The 17,746-nt window shown below is 38.2% G+C and overlaps 1 protein-coding gene across 4 annotated transcripts in view; it reads right to left on the bottom strand.

Annotated features, from left to right (window-relative positions):
• The window catches only part of MSS51 (MSS51 mitochondrial translational activator), a 187,356-nt gene that overhangs the window by 3,825 nt on the left and 165,785 nt on the right, over positions 1 to 17,746 (bottom strand). For all 4 annotated transcript variants that reach the window (XM_053695057.1, XM_053695055.1, XM_053695056.1 and 1 more), the window contains exon 5: positions 15,491 to 16,054. In XM_053695057.1, coding sequence (XP_053551032.1) covers positions 15,491 to 16,054 — 564 coding nt within the window. The remainder of the gene's footprint in view (positions 1 to 15,490; positions 16,055 to 17,746) is intronic.

The raw sequence follows: 17,746 nt of genomic DNA, 5'->3' as shown, positions 1-17,746 counted from the left end.
TGCATACTCTGGAAGCCACCATTCTGAGCCTCCTTCTAGAGCGGGTTAGCGCAGCTCCTCAGCATGCTTAGGCAAGTATTTTAGTTGCTACAGTGAACTTTTTCACCAGTAGCAGTGGTTCATGTGTATTTGTTTAATGAAAATAAATGGTAAATGTTCCGTGAATGGCCGGTATTTGCTTTGTTTAAAACATGACGAATAACGAACAGCACAGGTGCCCAATATACAAAGTATTTTGAAATTTTCACCCATGCACATACTTCTTAATATCATTCAATACAGTGGGGGTAAATTCGGTGCATTTTGCCCTTGAGCAAAACCAGTGTTACATTTTAAAACTTTTTTGGGGGGATTAGTAGATTGAATCAAGAACTTTTCACTATGGAATTCAATATGTGCAAAACAGGAATATATATTTATAAATACATAGAACATATTCTGCTATTTGCTGAACGTTGGTATGTGCAATATTTACAGTAAATACACACTAACACTTTATTAAAAATGAATATTACATTAATATGTTTTTACATATTAACTTCATCTACTTCTTCGTATGCAAATTAATATGACCCTAGGGAGGTCTCCCTATGGGTGATGGGGGAAACCAGACGTGGTCTCGTTGCCCAGTGTGCTTAGAGGAATGTGGCTGCACCTCACTGATGAGGCCCATAGGAGGCCGAAACGATGGTCTGGGGTTGTCATGTTCCTTGTTCAGAGGAGAATTGCCTGGTATTTCGGGGCTGGACTGACCTTACTTGGCGGGATCAGACTGATATACTTCAGGAAAGTTTTCCTCTGTGAAAGCACACTGGTGTAAAAGAGGCTGCTCCTAGGTGGTAAATCGCCATAGAACTAGCTGATGAGCTGTTGTTTGTTCCTGGTAGAGGGCTTCTCTCTTCGTATGCAAATACATATTTACACATATAAATACATATGCGCACACACATATATAGTTAGACATGTATTTGTATGTATCTCTATGTTAAAGTCCTTTGCAGCTTTTTTCTTTCATGATTTAGACAAAACGTGTAGTTTTAAACAACTTTCCAATTTTCTTCTATTAACAAGTTTGTTTCATTCTTTTGGTATCCTTTGTTGAAGGAAGCAACAATGCACTACTGGGAGCTAGGGAAACACATCGGGTGAGTCAATGACGAGGCATATATGTGCAACCAACAATCAGCAGCTGGCTCCTAATAGTGCATTGCTACTCGTCAGTCTACCTCTATATTCTTTTCAACAAAGGATACCAAGTGAACAAAGCAAATTAGATGATATAAGTAAATTGGAAGTTGTTTAAAATGTATCTGAATCATACAAAATCATTTTTTTTCACTATCCCTTTAAATTTAAATAGCTTTTATTTTAAACCTATTTACCTAAAATATATTTTTAAGATATTTCAAAAATGCACTTTCATATACATACATGATAGACAAAAAAAATCGAGTAATATGTCCACTGACAAATATACTCAAGTGGTACAATCTTGTATGTACCATTGATAATAGAAGTAAATTGGAATCTTTTTTAATGATCTGTCTGAATCACAGCCCATTTTAGGTTCAGCACCCCAGGTAGTGCTTGCTTATTGGTGGCTACATTTAGCCAACAATTGGCAAGCATAACCCAGGTTCTGCACCAAAAATGGGCCGGCTTCTAAGCTTTACATTTCTGCTTTTTAAATAAAGATAGCAAGAAAACGGAAAAAAAAATGATAATAGGAGTAAATTGGACAGTCGCTTTAAAATTGCATGCTCTATCTGACTCATTAAATAAAAAAGACGGGTTTAGTATCCCTTTAACTGCATTTTTATCCCTTTAACTGTATTAAAAGCTCACTATAATGTGAACTCATCTGAGAATAATCCTGGTGGAGATGCGTTATACGGTTTTCAGGGCAAGGGTAGGAATTACCACTTAGATGCCAGATTGAATTGTAATACATTTAACAAAAGTGGCATTTTCCAAACCGCAGATCACATTTCTTACTTGCAAAAATATATTGTTGAAAATGAAAACATACTAAATAATTGGGCTCTGAAGTGTCTGCAATTACTTTGCCTGGATGTTACTCAGACACCACCTCACTGCAGCTGTTTCTAAATGTCTACATAAGGGTGGGCATGGTGCCCCAACTAGCCATATGTTATCAAAGCCAGGATTTTCCTGTGGCAGGCGCAGGAGCTGGATAAAGAGGCTTCAATAAAGATTCACAGCTAAATAGCTACATGGGTTGTAAATACATAGGATTTTCCAACTACCCATAAAACCATAAATACTGACCAAGTGTTAACCCAGCATCTGAAAGGTAATATGGGCCTTCTCCCTTCCTCTGTCAGGAAACATTTAAATAATTTGCTTCTTTAATTTTAGACTGTGCATTAAAGAAACCTAAAAAGGTCACATTTAAAATATATAGCAGTATATCTCAGATTTGCATTAAATCTTTGTTTGCACAAATGCTTCCAAGAAAACAAATTCCACATTTTGTATACATTGCATACATCCCAACAATTCCCACATGCTGTGCGGAGCAGGGAGGTTAGGGGCCTCGTGGGTAGTGGCCTACCAGTATATTGTGTGTGGGTGTTGATGGAAAAGGGGGAGGCTGCAGTTGTGTTGTGGACAGGGTCGGAACATTCCATGGGCGAGGCCAGGCAGAGTTGGGTTGTGTTCTGGGTGGAGCGGGGACAGTCACTAAGAGACAAAGAATTAAATTATTTTCTATTGGATGATTTTAATTTAAAATACTTTATTACTATGGGCTGATTAAAAATCTTCCAATAGGGATTGGCTGATTTAAATGCTGAATTTCAGGAGTACCACTTCATCCCTATTGGCTAATTTTAGCCAATAGGGATGAAGTGGTACTCCTGAAATTCAGCATGCGGCGAAGAGCTGAAGACTTGAAGATCGGTCCATGGCGCCTGGACCCAGGATGAAGAGGGAGATTGTTGTTTATCATTTAGTAGGCCTTAATCACCTAACCAAAATTTAAAAGAGCTGAATTGGATTTAGGGCCAAAGGGAAACTAAACCCATTTTTTTCTTTTATGATTCAGATAGAGCATGCAATTTTAAGCAACTTTCTAATTTACTCCTACTATCAAATTTTCTTTGTTCTCTTGATATCTTTATTTAAAAAGCAGGAATGTAAAGCTTAGGAGCCAGCCCATTTTAGGTTCAGCACCCTGGATAGTGCATGCTTATTGGTGGCTACATTTAGAAAACCAATAAGCAAGCATAATAAGCACAACACACAGAAAAGCTGGCACTCACCAGCAGCGGGTGCTGGTTTAGGGTCCCATCCCAGGAAGGGGGAGACTTTGACATGGTTCTGGGCTTGATCCTTTGGCGCCAAATGTAACTGACTTCCCCCAGTTTTGCTTTTAAACATTACTGTGAATCATCTGCTGGTGAGTGCCAGGTTTTCTTTGTGGTCTTTGTTTGTATGCTTCCCTGTGGGCCTGTCTCCCAGGCTGTTCAGGGGTTAACTGCCTGGGTTGCTGGGAACTGTGCAGCTGTCTGTCGGTGTTCAGGGCTGAGCATTAAATCATTAAAGAAAAAAATTGGGTTTAGTGTCTCTTTAAGGGCTATTGTAATTTTATATTTAGGGTTTTTTTTTGGGTGGGTTTTATTTTAATGTGGCATGTAGGTTAGTGTTAGGTATAATGGTGTGTTTTTTATTTTGGATACTGTTTTTATTTGATGTAACTGACTTTTTTTTAAATTCTGTAACTTAGATTTGTTTTTAAGTAACTTAGGGGGTTTAGTTTAGAGGGGGGTTAGGTAGAGTAGGGTTAGTTTACGTTGGGGGTTGTGTTGGCTAAGGGGTTAATACTGTAGGGTTCTTGCGATGGGGTAGTGGCGGCTTAGGGGTTAATAGTGTGGGGTACTTGAGGTGGGCTTGTGGCGGTATAGGGGTTAATAGTTTAGATTGGTAATTGTGGTGGTATAGGGCTTAATATTTTAGATGTAAACTTGCAGTGGGTATGTGGAAGTATAGGGGTTAACAGGGTAGATACTTGCAGTGTGTATGTGGCGGTTGAGGGGTTAACAGGATATATACTTGCTGTGGGTATGTGGCAGTTTATATATTAGTGTAGTGTTAGTTTGCGATCGTGTACTTTGGTTTTGGGGTACTTAGGATTAGTGGTTAGGCACAGCAGTTATATTCCAAGGGATTGTTTACTATACATCGCCAATATGGGCAGTGATGCTGGTTGTTATCTGTCGCCAGCATCGCCGACCGTGTATAGTAAATGCCTCTCGACCGATCCCTTGGAATATTTTGCCGCCTCATAGCACTTTAGATCATCATGGCCTTAGTCTGAATTTAAAATAAGCAGTGATTTTTTGTTCTTGTATTTTACAGCCCCCTGTGTCATGTGACAGAGATCAGCCAATCACAGACTAGGTAGTATACGTATACCCTGTGATCTTGTGCACATGCTCAGTAGAAGCTGGTGCCTCCGAAAGTGTGCGTATAACAAGATACAAAATGTTATAATGGAAGTAAATTGGAAAGTTACTTCAAACTGCATGCTCTATCTGAATCATGAAAGTTTATTTTGACTTTATTGTCCCTTTAAGGCAGCTCTGCCAACAAAACACTGGTGAACAATCGCTTACAAGTGCTACTCGCCTACGTTTCCTGGAAAGCCTCCAGAAATGTTGGTATCTATGCTAGTAGGAGTCCAGGATGTATAAATGTATCACAAAGGTCCAGATTAAAAGTGGAGCGGTATTTTGTGCTTCAGGTATATTGTTAATTACGCTAAAATTAAACTTTTTGCGCTCGCCGGATTGCGCTGGTATTACAAGTTGAAAGTTGTTATCCCTCTTGCGCTAACCCAACGATTGCAAACAACTTCTACGCAATTAGACTGTTGTGCAAACAATAACATATTTCGCCATAGAAGTCAATGGAGAAAAAAAAACTAACACTAGACTCGCTTTCAAACACGAGCGCATATATTCATATCTTTGAATCCTTATAACTTTTTATTGCAAATTTTTAAAATTTGTTAGTGTTATTTGTAATGTATTTTGTGACGTCTTTTTTTGTGTAACAGTTAACCACAACTCTGAAATTTCAGTAATGATTCTAGCATAAATAATGATTGCGCTAACTTGTAAAATGAGTCACAAAAAGCCTCGCGCAACTTGTAATCTAGCTCAAAATGTGCAATAACTTTTCTCAAAAGTATGTGTAAAAGTTTAGCTAATAGTGTGCTCTAAAATAAAGCTTTAGAAGGAATAGGGAATCGGAATATAATATGTTTAAAATAACAACTCAATTGATAAATTAATAGACTTGTGCACGGCGGAAAAATTTGTTTTGGTTCATTACGGACCGATTCAGATTTTTTTCCGAATTTCGTTTTCGGATACATTTGTATGTTTTCGTTTCGGATTCGGCTGTATTCGGTTCGGATTCGATTCGTAAATTTGGAAGATCAGTATGTGTTAGGTGGGATGTGCTGTGTATTAGACTAGTATTATGTACTTTATATTAGGTGTAACCCATCTGAATCAACATAAGTAGCAACCTCAATATCTCTGAGGATATGTTATTGGCTGGTTTCTCAACAGCCGGGCCGTGGCCCAGTACTGGGCCGTGATAGCCCTGATGGTGGGCCCCGACCTGTCATGCCCCCACTGCACACTTTTACCCCACTGCACACCAGGGGCAGACTGATACCAATCAAGGCCACAGGAACACTGTCTTACACTGACCAAAATGTATTCAATTTTATGCAAATGAACATGGTAGCCTCCCTGCCCTGCCCCCAACAGGCCCCTCAACCTCCAGAGCCAGTACCTCCAACATTAAGGACCAGAGAAAGGACACCCAACCCCCCGGGCCAGACCCCACACTCCATGGCCCTCACAGCGACAGACCCCCGCCAGGGCCCCCACTAAACCCACACTTTTTTTGCTTAGTTACTGATAGGGCAACTGAAAACTCCAGCTTAAGGAATGCACTAGGATCCGTGGAGATGCCATTTGTGGGCCCCCCTACTTGCCTGTCCCTCGGCCCAGGTCCTATTTGCCTGACTGATCAGCCTACCCCTGCTGCTCTATATATATATATATATATATATATATAAACAACCGGGCCCTGGACATGTCTAGCTAAAATTTACCGGGCCTTGAGGTCACTTTGGTTGAGAACCACTGCTCTAGCATTCCCCATGTGAAAGGATTAGAGGCAACTAGATATTTTTTGCAACAAAGAGGCACTGTTTTTCAGCAACACACTGACTTTATCAGTGAGTTGCTTGAATTTGCATTAACCAATAATCTTTTTGTTTTTGATGATCAATATTTTTTGCAGATACGGGGCACGGCTATGGGGGCGAAATATGCGCCCTCATATGCGTGCCTCTATCTTGGCTTCTGGGAGAATATATTTGTTCTCGTCTCTGTGGCTTCGCTACATAGATGACGTGTTCCTCCTGTGGAGGGGCACTTCTAAAGATTTGCAGTCTTTTGTCAAATCTTTGAATAACGATACATTTAACCTCAAATTTACCCTAACCTTTGATGCATTCGCAATCAATTTCTTGTATTTAACAGTTACAGTGTATGAGGGCACTTTGAGAACTAAGGTATACCAGAAGCTGACATCGACCAATAGTGTATTGAGAGCTGACAGCTTCCACCCTAAACACCAAATTAGGGGTATACCGGTGTCTCAATTTTATAGGGCACGAAGGAACTGTACATCCAGAGAAGATTTTGCAAATGAATCAAGAGAATTGACGAGACGATTTATTGATAGAGGCTATTCCAAGAAAATGATAAGTCATGCTTATCAACGTCAATATGGGCAAATCCAAGAGGATAGCATCTTCAATTCCTCTGATAAAAATAAAAAAACTGTCTATACTAACATACAACAAGGTAAAATAAGATACATATCTGGATTTAATGATAAGTGGGAGGACATACGAAAAATTATGAAACGCTATTGGCACATACTCCAAAGTGATTCTAAACTTAACCAAGTTTTAACCTCCCAACCTCTCATGACAGCACGTAGGGCACCAAACCTACGTGATAATCTGGTGCATAGTCATTTTATTAGACCTAAAGCTGAGTCGAATTGGCTTAGTCAAACTAGTATGGAACCTGGTTGTTATCCCTGTAAACAATGTAAGGCTTGCAATTATATAGAGAAAATACGATTTTTCTCTGATAATAAAGGCAAGGTTTATAAGATCAGATCTAAAATCACCTTTCGAACGGAAGGTTTAGTGTATTTAGCAAAGTGTAGTTGTCCCCTGTATTACGTGGGGAAAACCACAAGGGCCCTCCGTGATAGGACCCTGGAACATATAAGAGATATTGAACAGGAAAAGGACACATCAAGTATTGCTAAACACTTTATGGAACATCACAATTCCTTACCGCGTGATTTTAGAATAATAGGGATTGACAGGGTTAATTTGGGATTCCGTGGTGGTAATATGGATAGAGTATTGCTGCAACGTGAGAGTAAGTGGATTTTTAACCTAGGGACACTTACTCCAAATGGCCTGAACGAAGAAAATAATTTGGGTCATTTTTTGTAAATTTGATATATAGTACAAGCAACTTTAATTGTTTGTGCGATTGTTAGGGAATTATTCCCAATACAAATCTTATATAACTTTAGGATATCTTTGAGCATTTTTAGGTATGACAGTTGCTGTCACTCTAACCCTTTAAGGACACAGCTTTCAGTTTGCTCAATTGTTTTATGACGGAAAAATTCCGTCATATGTCCTTAAGAGGTTAAGTAAACCTCTCATTGTAAATATATGCACCTACATATAACATATTATCAAGTAACATTGTAAATAATAAAAATGTGTGTTAATACTAGTAGCTGTTGGATAAATTGTAAACAGATTACTTTTATTGAGGGGAACCTATATTCATTGGCTCTAAATCCGGAGGCGGTTGCACATTAGCGCTGCCTTTAAAAAGGGCAATAATATGAGTAAGCAATATACAAGCCCGGAAGAAGCCAATCAGCAGGTGAAACGTATGTCGGCGAACTCAGTTTGAATCTGAGTTTTAGGAGGCATGCAATCTCGCAGCTAATGCAGGAGGACAGCTCTGTGAGCAGAATCTAAGGAAATCGTGGTGGTGTGAGCGCTAACAAGGATAGCTCGGTGTTTCTGAGCCCAAGGATCTCATTGGCGGTGTGAGTGTGTAGAAGGAGGTGTGTTGGGACGCAGACACGGTATCCCTCCGTGGTGTACTAGCACTGGGAACGCCTGGTGTTTGGCCGCGTAGAGGTAGAGCTCCTTCCAGGATCACCTCCACCAATTCTTTGCAAGTCAGTGATAACACTTACAAGGGTTGCGGCTGCAGCGACCGGATCTATAAGGCATCGGCCACTGTTTTGGATTACAAATATTTTTCCTTTTCTTTGCCGGAAGGTATATGGTTTGACTAACAGGACTGCATACGTCTGAACTTTATGATAAGTATTGGTTGTTAATTTTCAGCACTAGTTTAATCAATGCTTATCGCTGTTTCCTGTTTTATGTTTAGTTTGCTTCCTCTATCTTTGTATCCTTAGGGGATTATTTTGGTGCATAAAAAGTGAATATTGTTATATTTAACCAATTTACTATGTATCATTAGCTATGTATACTGTGCACAGTAAGAGGGTTTATTGTGTATATGCGCAATTTTCTCAGTATACAAATTATTTGACTAAGAGTGCTGTTATAAGGTATCTTTTTTTTTTTTTTTTTTTCTCCTTGTTTATTTTATTATTTATGATTATTACCTTAGCATATGATTGTATATCTATTGTCATAAATTTTTATAGACCTGAGCAAAGTGATAATTTTAATTTTAGTTTATAAGTACCAACCTCACAGGTACCAGCAGCTACACAATATGCACAGAGCTAGCAGAGGTATATAACCTAATATACAGTACGTAATACTAGTCTAATACACAGCACATCCCACCTAAGTACCAACCTCACAGGTACCAACTACATAATGTGCCCTGCACAGAGCTAACAGAGTGATATAAACTAATATACTGTACAATACTAGTGTAATTGTGATTAGTCCATGGTCATTCGAATGTAACGAATAAATCCAAACTAATTCAGATTTATTCATTACAAATGCATTCGGATTAGTTTAGTTTTGTTGCTAGGGTAATTCGGAAATTCGAATCTATCCTAAGCTCCGAATTTGACAAATTCGTGCGAATTTCGATTGGGAACGAAACGCACATGTCTAATAATTAATGGCATTTATTAAATAAATGAACACATAGTAATAAATTAACCTAAGAGTAAGGCACTAAAGAGTAAAAACTTTACAGATGAATGAAATTCAAAATATAGCGTGCACACTAAAAACTAAAAATGTTTTAAAATTTAGGGCTAGATTAAAAGTGGCATGGTAAATAACAACCTACTATAACCACTAAACTAATAACAGGAGGAGGTAGAAATCCCTTTAAATATTGGTGTGAGCCACAGTATAAATCGGGTGTAACGTTCTGATCCACAGGTTAAATTTAGGTTCTGCTGTACAATGCAACTCATTAGCGGTCTCTGTTCACCTTCACAGGATCAATTAGGTTATCCCTCTGTACTTCCACAAATGGCGTCACTGCTCCATTTGGATACGAGACTACACGTAGGGGTAAATTTATTGAATGGCGAGCGCTGTCTGCATTTTCATTGCACAAGCATTTCTAGTGACTCCCTTTGCTCACTGGCAGCCAATCACCCGCAAGCAGGAGCTGTCAATCGCCCTGATCGTATCGGATTGGGATGATTTCAATAGGTGGCGGACAGGTTAAGAAGCAGCAGTCTCATTACCGCTGCTTCTTAACTTCCGTTCCAGGCGAGCCTAAAACAATGGGCCTCCGAAACGACATTTGCAGCTTCATAAATGGAGCCATAGGCCCCTAGTTATCAAGCCGTCAACCTCAAATACGCTGGAATTCTGCAGCGTATTTGTGGCGAGGCTGATTCGCTGTAGTTATCAAGCACTACAGCCCAGCAAAAGTAGAATTTAGTGGCGTAAGCTTCTATCTGCCAGACTCAGTCCGACACAGATCGATTCTTACGTCACTCCAGATGTTCTGAACACAAGTTCGGCACAATCTGACTACTTTTGCTAGTTATCAAAAAACTAGCAGGTACGCTCGGCACTTTTCCGGCCCAGCGTACCTGGTTTTCAATCCGCCGCCCTGGAGGTGGCAGATCCCATAGGAATCAATGGGAGTCTGACCATAGTGAAAGCTCATGTTCGCTGCTGCCCGACATCCCATTGATTCCTATGGGAGCTGTCTACACCTAACACCCTAACATGTACCCCGAGTCTAAACACCCCTAATCTGCCCCTCCCTAACCGCCGCAACTAAATAAATGTATTACCCCCTAAACCGCCGCTCCCGGAACCCACCGCCACTCTAATAAACTGATTAACCCCTAAACCGCCGCTCCCGGACCCCGCCGCCACCTACATAATACCTATTAACCCCTATCCTGCCGCCTCTACACCGCCGCCACTATAATACATTTATTAACCCCTATCCTGCCCCCCCCCTACACCGCCGAGACTATAATAAAATTATTAACCCCTAAACCTAAGTCTAACCCTAACACCCACCTAACTTAAATATTAATTAAATACATCTAAATATTATAACTCTTATTAACTAAATTATTCCTATTTAAAACTAAATACTTACCTGTAAAATAAACCCTAAGATAGCTACAATGTAATTAATAATTACATTGTAGCTATTTTAGGATTTATATTTATTTTACAGGTAACTTTGTATTTATTTTAACTAGGTAGAATAGTTATTAAATAGTTATTAACTATTTAATAACTACCTAGCTAAAAGAAATACAAAATTACCTGTAAAATAAATCCTAACCTAAGTTACAATTAAACCTAACACTACACTATCATTAAATTAATTAAATAAAATAGCTACAAATAACTACAATTAAATACAATTAAATAAACTAACTAAAGTACAAAAAATAAAAAAAACTAAGTTACAAAAAAAAAAAAATAAGTTACAAACATTTTAAAAAATATTACAACAATTTTAAGCTAGATTGTAGCTATATTAGGGTTTATTTTAAAGGTAAGTATTTAGTTTTAAATAGGATTAATTTAGTTAATAAGAGTTATAATATTTAGATGTATTTAATTAATATTTAAGTTAGGGGGGTGTTAGGGTTAGACTTAGGTTTAGGGGTTAATAATGTTATTATAGTGTATTACCCCCTAAACCGCCGCTCCCGGAACCCACCGCCACTCTAATAAACTGATTAACCCCTAAACCGCCGCTCCCGGACCCCGCCGCCACCTACATAATACCTATTAACCCCTATCCTGCCGCCTCTACACCGCCGCCACTATAATAAATTTATTAACCCCTATCCTGCCCCCCCCCCCTACACCGCCGAGACTATAATAAAATTATTAACCCCTAAACCTAAGTCTAACCCTAACACCCACCTAACTTAAATATTAATTAAATACATCTAAATATTATAACTCTTATTAACTAAATTATTCCTATTTAAAACTAAATACTTACCTGTAAAATAAACCCTAAGATAGCTACAATGTAATTAATAATTACATTGTAGCTATTTTAGGATTTATATTTATTTTACAGGTAACTTTGTATTTATTTTAACTAGGTAGAATAGTTATTAAATAGTTATTAACTATTTAATAACTACCTAGCTAAAAGAAATACAAAATTACCTGTAAAATAAATCCTAACCTAAGTTACAATTAAACCTAACACTACACTATCATTAAATTAATTAAATAAAATAGCTACAAATAACTACAATTAAATACAATTAAATAAACTAACTAAAGTACAAAAAATAAAAAAAACTAAGTTACAAAAAAAAAAAAATAAGTTACAAACATTTTAAAAAATATTACAACAATTTTAAGCTAGATTGTAGCTATATTAGGGTTTATTTTAAAGGTAAGTATTTAGTTTTAAATAGGATTAATTTAGTTAATAAGAGTTATAATATTTAGATGTATTTAATTAATATTTAAGTTAGGGGGGTGTTAGGGTTAGACTTAGGTTTAGGGGTTAATAATGTTATTATAGTGGCGGCGGTGTAGGGGGGGCAGGATAGGGGTTAATAAATGTATTATAGGTGGCGACGGTGTAGGGGGGGCAGATTAGGGGTTAATATAGGTGGCGGCGGGTTCCGGGAGCGGCGGTTTAGGGTTAAACAATTTATTTAGTTGCGGCGGGGTCCGGAATCGGCAGGATAGGGGTTAATAAATTTATTATAGGTGGCGGCGGTATAGGGGGGCAGGATAGGGGTTACTAGGTATAATGTAGGTGGCGGTGGGCTCCGGGAGCGGTGGTTTAGGGGTTAATACATTTATTATAGTTGCGGCGGGGTCTAGGAGTGGCGGTTTAGGGGTTAATAACAGTATAGTTTAGTGTGGGTGCTTAGTGACAGGCTAGCAATAAAGCTGTAAAAAAGCCGAAGAGCAGCGAGATCGGATGAGTGATAACTATCACAGTCCGCTGCTCGTCGCCCCGTACTTGGTGCGCGGCTTTTTGACAGCTTTATTGATAACTTTGGCGAGATTATTCAGGTCTGCGGCGGCGATGGTAGGCGAACTTAGGCGGGTGTATTGGGCCGGCGAAGGCAGGTAAGTAGATACGTTGATAACTAGGCCTCATAGTCTCATATCCGGAAGGAGACACGTAGCCTAATATTACAGGGACACTGAATCACGAAAGGAAAAAAATGGGTTCAGATAGAGCAGGCAATTTTAAGCAACTTTCTAATTTACTCCTATTATCAATTTTTCTTCATTCTCTTGCTATCTTTATTTGAAAAAGAAGGCATCTAAGCTAAGGAGCCAGACAATTTTTGGTTCAGCACCGTGAATAGCACTTGTTTATTGGTGGGGTGAATTTATCCACCAATCAGCAATAACAACCCAGGTTGTAGGCCAAAAATGGGCCGGCATCTAAGCTTACATTCTTGCTTTTTAAATAAAGATATCAAGAGAATGAAGAAAATTTGTTAATAGGAGTAAATTAGAAAGTCGCTTAAAATTGCATGCTCTATCTGAATCACGAAAGAAAAAATTTGGGTTCAGTGTCAGTTTTAAACTGCTAGTTTGCACATTTCAAATATGACTTGTATGTTCCATTAACTTGGCCACTAAATTCACAAAAGATCAGATTTGTAATGTATTATGTCACTGTATCTTTCTACGATATGGTTATAACTCTTAAAAACAAAATGTTGCATCCCCTTAAATTGAGGGATTCTGATAAATGAACTAAATGCTTTTAAAACAGATTTTTTTTAAAAAAAATCAGTGATGTTTACTAGAAAATATTATTTTAGAGAGTAAAATCATTAATATGACTGTATTGAGGGTGGGTTTCCTGAATCTAAAGCTGCACAACAGTACCTGTGCAGGGTACACAGAACTGTAGCAGAGTGATTTAGATCTATATGTTTATCTATGTGTGTATGTATGTATATATATGTGTGTGTGTGTGTGTGTGTGTGTATATATATATATATATAGCATACTGATATCATTTGTAACACATAGTAGTAAAAGAGTAGATGCAATTAATATGTCATATGCCGGACATAAGGCCATTCTACAAACTAGATATTTTATGTTTAGAATTTTAGTACATTTTGGGCAGACTTGTTGGGTCTATGGTTCTTATTTGCCATCAAAATGTTTATTTGATATACAGCACAAATTGTAGCAATAGAGCACATTTATTATGTATATATATAGTGTGTGTGTGTGTGTGTGTGTGTGTATATATATATATATATGTATGTATATGTATGTGTGTGTATGTATATATATATATATATATACACACACACACACACACACACACACACACACACACACACACACACACACAGTGAGAGATAAAATATGGAAACAAATCCAGACAATCACATTGTCTGATTTGGAAAGAATTTATGGTGGAAAATAAGTATTTGGTCAATATCAAAAGTTCATCTCAATACTCTGTAAGTCTTCACAAGGTTGTCACACACTGTTGCTGGTATGTTGGCCCATTCCTGCATGCAAATCTCCTCTAGAGCAGTGATGTTTTGGGGCTGTCGCTGGGCAACACGGACTTTCAACTCCCTCCAAAGGTTTTCTATGGGGTTGAGGTTTAGAGACTGGCTAGGCCACTCCAGGACCTTGAAATGCTTCTTATGAAGCCACTCCTTTGTTGCGCGGGCGGTGTGTTTGGGATCATTGTCATGCTGAAAGACCCAGCCACGTTTCATCTTCAATGCCCTTGCTGATGGAAGAAGGTTTGCACTCAAAATCTCACGATACATGGCCCCATTCATTCTTTCATGTACACGGATCAGTCGTCCTGTTCCCTTTGCAGAGAAAGAGCCCCAAAGCATGATGTTGCCACCCCCATGCTTCACAGTAGGTATGGTGTTCTTTGGTTGCAACTCAGCATTCTCTCTCCTCCAAACACGACGAGTTGTGTTTCTATCAAACCATATGACATTCTCCCAATCTGCTTCTGGATCATCCAAATGCTCTCTAGCATACTTCAGATGGGCCCGGACATGTACTGGCTTAAGCAGGGGGACACGTTGGGCACTGCTGGATCTGAGTCCCTGGCGGCGTAGTCTGTTACTGATGGTAGCCTTTGTTATGTTGGTCCCAGCTCTCTGCAGGTCATTCACTAGGTCCCCCCGTCTGGTTCTGGGATGTTTGCTCACCGTTCTTGTGATCATTTTGACCCCACGGGGTGAGATCTTCCGTGGAGCCCCAGATCGAGGGAGATTATCAGTGGTCTTGTATGTCTTCCATTTTCTAATTATTGCTCCCACAGTTGATTTCTTCACACCAAGCTGCTTGCCTATTGTGGATTGTCTTCCCAGCCTGGTGCAGGTCTACAATTTTGTTTCTGGTGTCCTTCGACAGCTCTTTGGTCTTCACCACGGTAGAGTTTGGAGTGTGACTGTTTGAGGTTGTGGACAGGTGTCTTTTATACTGATAACAGATGCCATTAATACAGGTAATGAGTGGAGGACAGAGGAGCCTCTTACAGAAGAAGATACAGGTCTGTCTGTCAGAGCCAGAAATCTTGCTTGTTTGTAGGTGACCAAATACTTATTTTCCACCATAATATGCATATAAATTCTTTCCAAATCAGACAATGTGATTTGTTTCCACATTTTGTCTCTCATAGTTGATGTATACCTATGATGAAAATTACAGGCCTCTCTCATTTTTTTTAAGTGGGAGAAATTGCACAATTGGTGGCTGACTAAATACAGTGTGTATATGTGTGTGTGTGTGTGTGTGTGTATATATATATATATATATATATATATATATATATATATATATATATATATATATATATATATATATATAAAATTATTTTATATAAATATTATAGTGATAAACATGTACCTGGATGGAAGCCCACTACAACATCAGGTCTTGCAGCTTTTTGTGTTTCTATCAGTGTCTCCCAGAAAATATGATATAAGTTTCTGTACCCACTCAGATAAACTCTTCCTCGAGGTCCAAAGGCAGTGAGGGGAGTTCTCATGACTGGACCATCTACCACCTCTGGTCCTACCATTGCAACTTCTAGTCCCTGGTTGCCTGGGAACATCTTGGCCAGTTCATCATAGTCTGTTGATCTGATGTTCAAAGTTTCTATATGAGATGCCCCAACTACATGTACTGTAACAGGTCCTTTGTAAGGGTTCACTTGAAAAGCATTTAGGGCAAAGCCAATTGTCAGAGGCCTAGAGAAAAAGTCAGTGGTTAGACGCTTAATAGACCCCTTGAGTTCGCTCTCTTCTGGTTTCGGTTTCCCAGCATTAGACCACAGAAGTGTCATGTAGCGGCCAGATATTATGTTGTCCATTTTTGCCTCCAATTCCTCTTGCATAGAGAACCAGTCTTCCCAGTCCTTTACCTCTGAGAATGGCTTAGACCAAGGTTTTGTTGGAAATGGAATGTCTCCTGTAGAAGCAGTAAACAATATAAAGAAATAGTCAATGTTCACCAGACCGTAAAGGGACACTAAACCCAAATTTGTTATTTTATGATTCGGATAGAGCATGCAATTTTAAGCAGCTTTCTAATTCACTTCTATTATCAATTTTTCTTCGTTTCCTTGCTATCTTTATTTGAAAAAGCAGGAATAAAAGCTTTGGAGTCGGCCCATTTTAGGTTGAGAACCCGTGTTGCATTTGCTGACTAAATGCAGGCACCAATCAGCAAACCCTATCCAGGGTACTGAACAAAAAATAGGCCGTCTCCAACGCTTTCATTCCTGCCTTTTCAAATAAAGATAGCAAGAGAACAAAGAAAATTTGATAAAAGGAGTAAATTAGAAAGTTGCTTAAAATTGCATGCTCTATCCGAATCATGAAAGAAAAAAAAAAAATGGGTTTACTATCCCTTTAAAGGGACAGTCTAGTCAAAAAAAAACTTTCATGATTCAGATAGGGCATGTCATTTTAAACAACTTTCCAATTAACTTTTATCATCAATTTTGCTTTGTTATCTTGGTATTCTTAGTTAAAAGCTAAACCTAGGAAGGTCAAATGCTAATTTTTTAGACCTTGAAGGCTGCCTCTTATCTGAATGCATTTTGAGAAAAAAATCACAACTAGAGGGCGTTAGTTCATGTGTGCCATATAAATAACATTGTGCTCACGCCTGTGAAGTTACCTAGGAATAAGCACTGATTGGCTAAAATGCAAGGAAATTGATAATTTTGCTTTATATGTTGTTTTTTCTTTACATTCTGCAAGATGTCTCAATCTGATCCTGCCTCAGAAGTATCTGTTGGAACTTTCCTGTCTTACATCGGTTCTACCAAAGCTAAGTGCATTTGTTGTAAAATTGTGGAGATTATTTCTCCTAATGTCATTTGTATTAGTTGCCATGATAAACTTTTACATGCAGATAGTGTGTCCATCAGTAATAGTACATTGCCGGTTGCAGTTCCTTCAACTTCTAATGTACATGATATACCTATGAATTTTAAAGAATTTGTTACTGATTCTATTCAGAAGGCTTTGTCTGCATTTCCACCTTCTAATAAGCGTAAGAGGTCTTTTAAAACTTCTCATAAAGTTGATGAAATTTCAAATGACCGACAACATAATTAATTATCCACCTCTGATGAGGATCTATCTGATTCAAAAGATCCTTCCTCAGATATTGACATTACCAAATCTACTTATTTATTTAAAATGGAGTATATGCGTTTTTTGTTAAAAGAAGTGTTAATTACTTTGGATATTGAGGTAGCTAGTCCTCTTGATATTAAAACCAGTAAACGTGTAAATTCTGTTTTTAAACCTCCTGTGGTTACTCCAGAGGTTTTTCCTATTCCTGATGCTATTTCTGATATGATTTCTAAGGAATGGAATAATCCGGGTACTCCTTTTAATCCTTCTGCAAGGTTTAAAAAATTGTATCCTTTACTAGCAATTTCAATAGAGTTTTGGGAAAAGATCCCCAAAGCTATTTTTACTCTTGCTAAACGAACCACTATTCCTATGGAAGATAGTACTTCCTTTAAAGATCCTTTAGATAGCAAGAATTGGATTCTTACTTGTATAGCATTGTTCGTTTACTACAACATGCTAATCATTTTATTTGTGATGCAATTTTTGCTATTATCAAAATTGATGTTAGATT

The sequence above is a fragment of the Bombina bombina genome, chromosome 11 (assembly GCF_027579735.1).
Source record: "Bombina bombina isolate aBomBom1 chromosome 11, aBomBom1.pri, whole genome shotgun sequence".
NCBI classification, from domain to species: domain Eukaryota; kingdom Metazoa; phylum Chordata; class Amphibia; order Anura; family Bombinatoridae; genus Bombina; species Bombina bombina.
The sequence above is the reverse complement of the archived record's forward strand: the minus strand, read 5'-3'. Positions and strand labels throughout refer to the sequence as shown.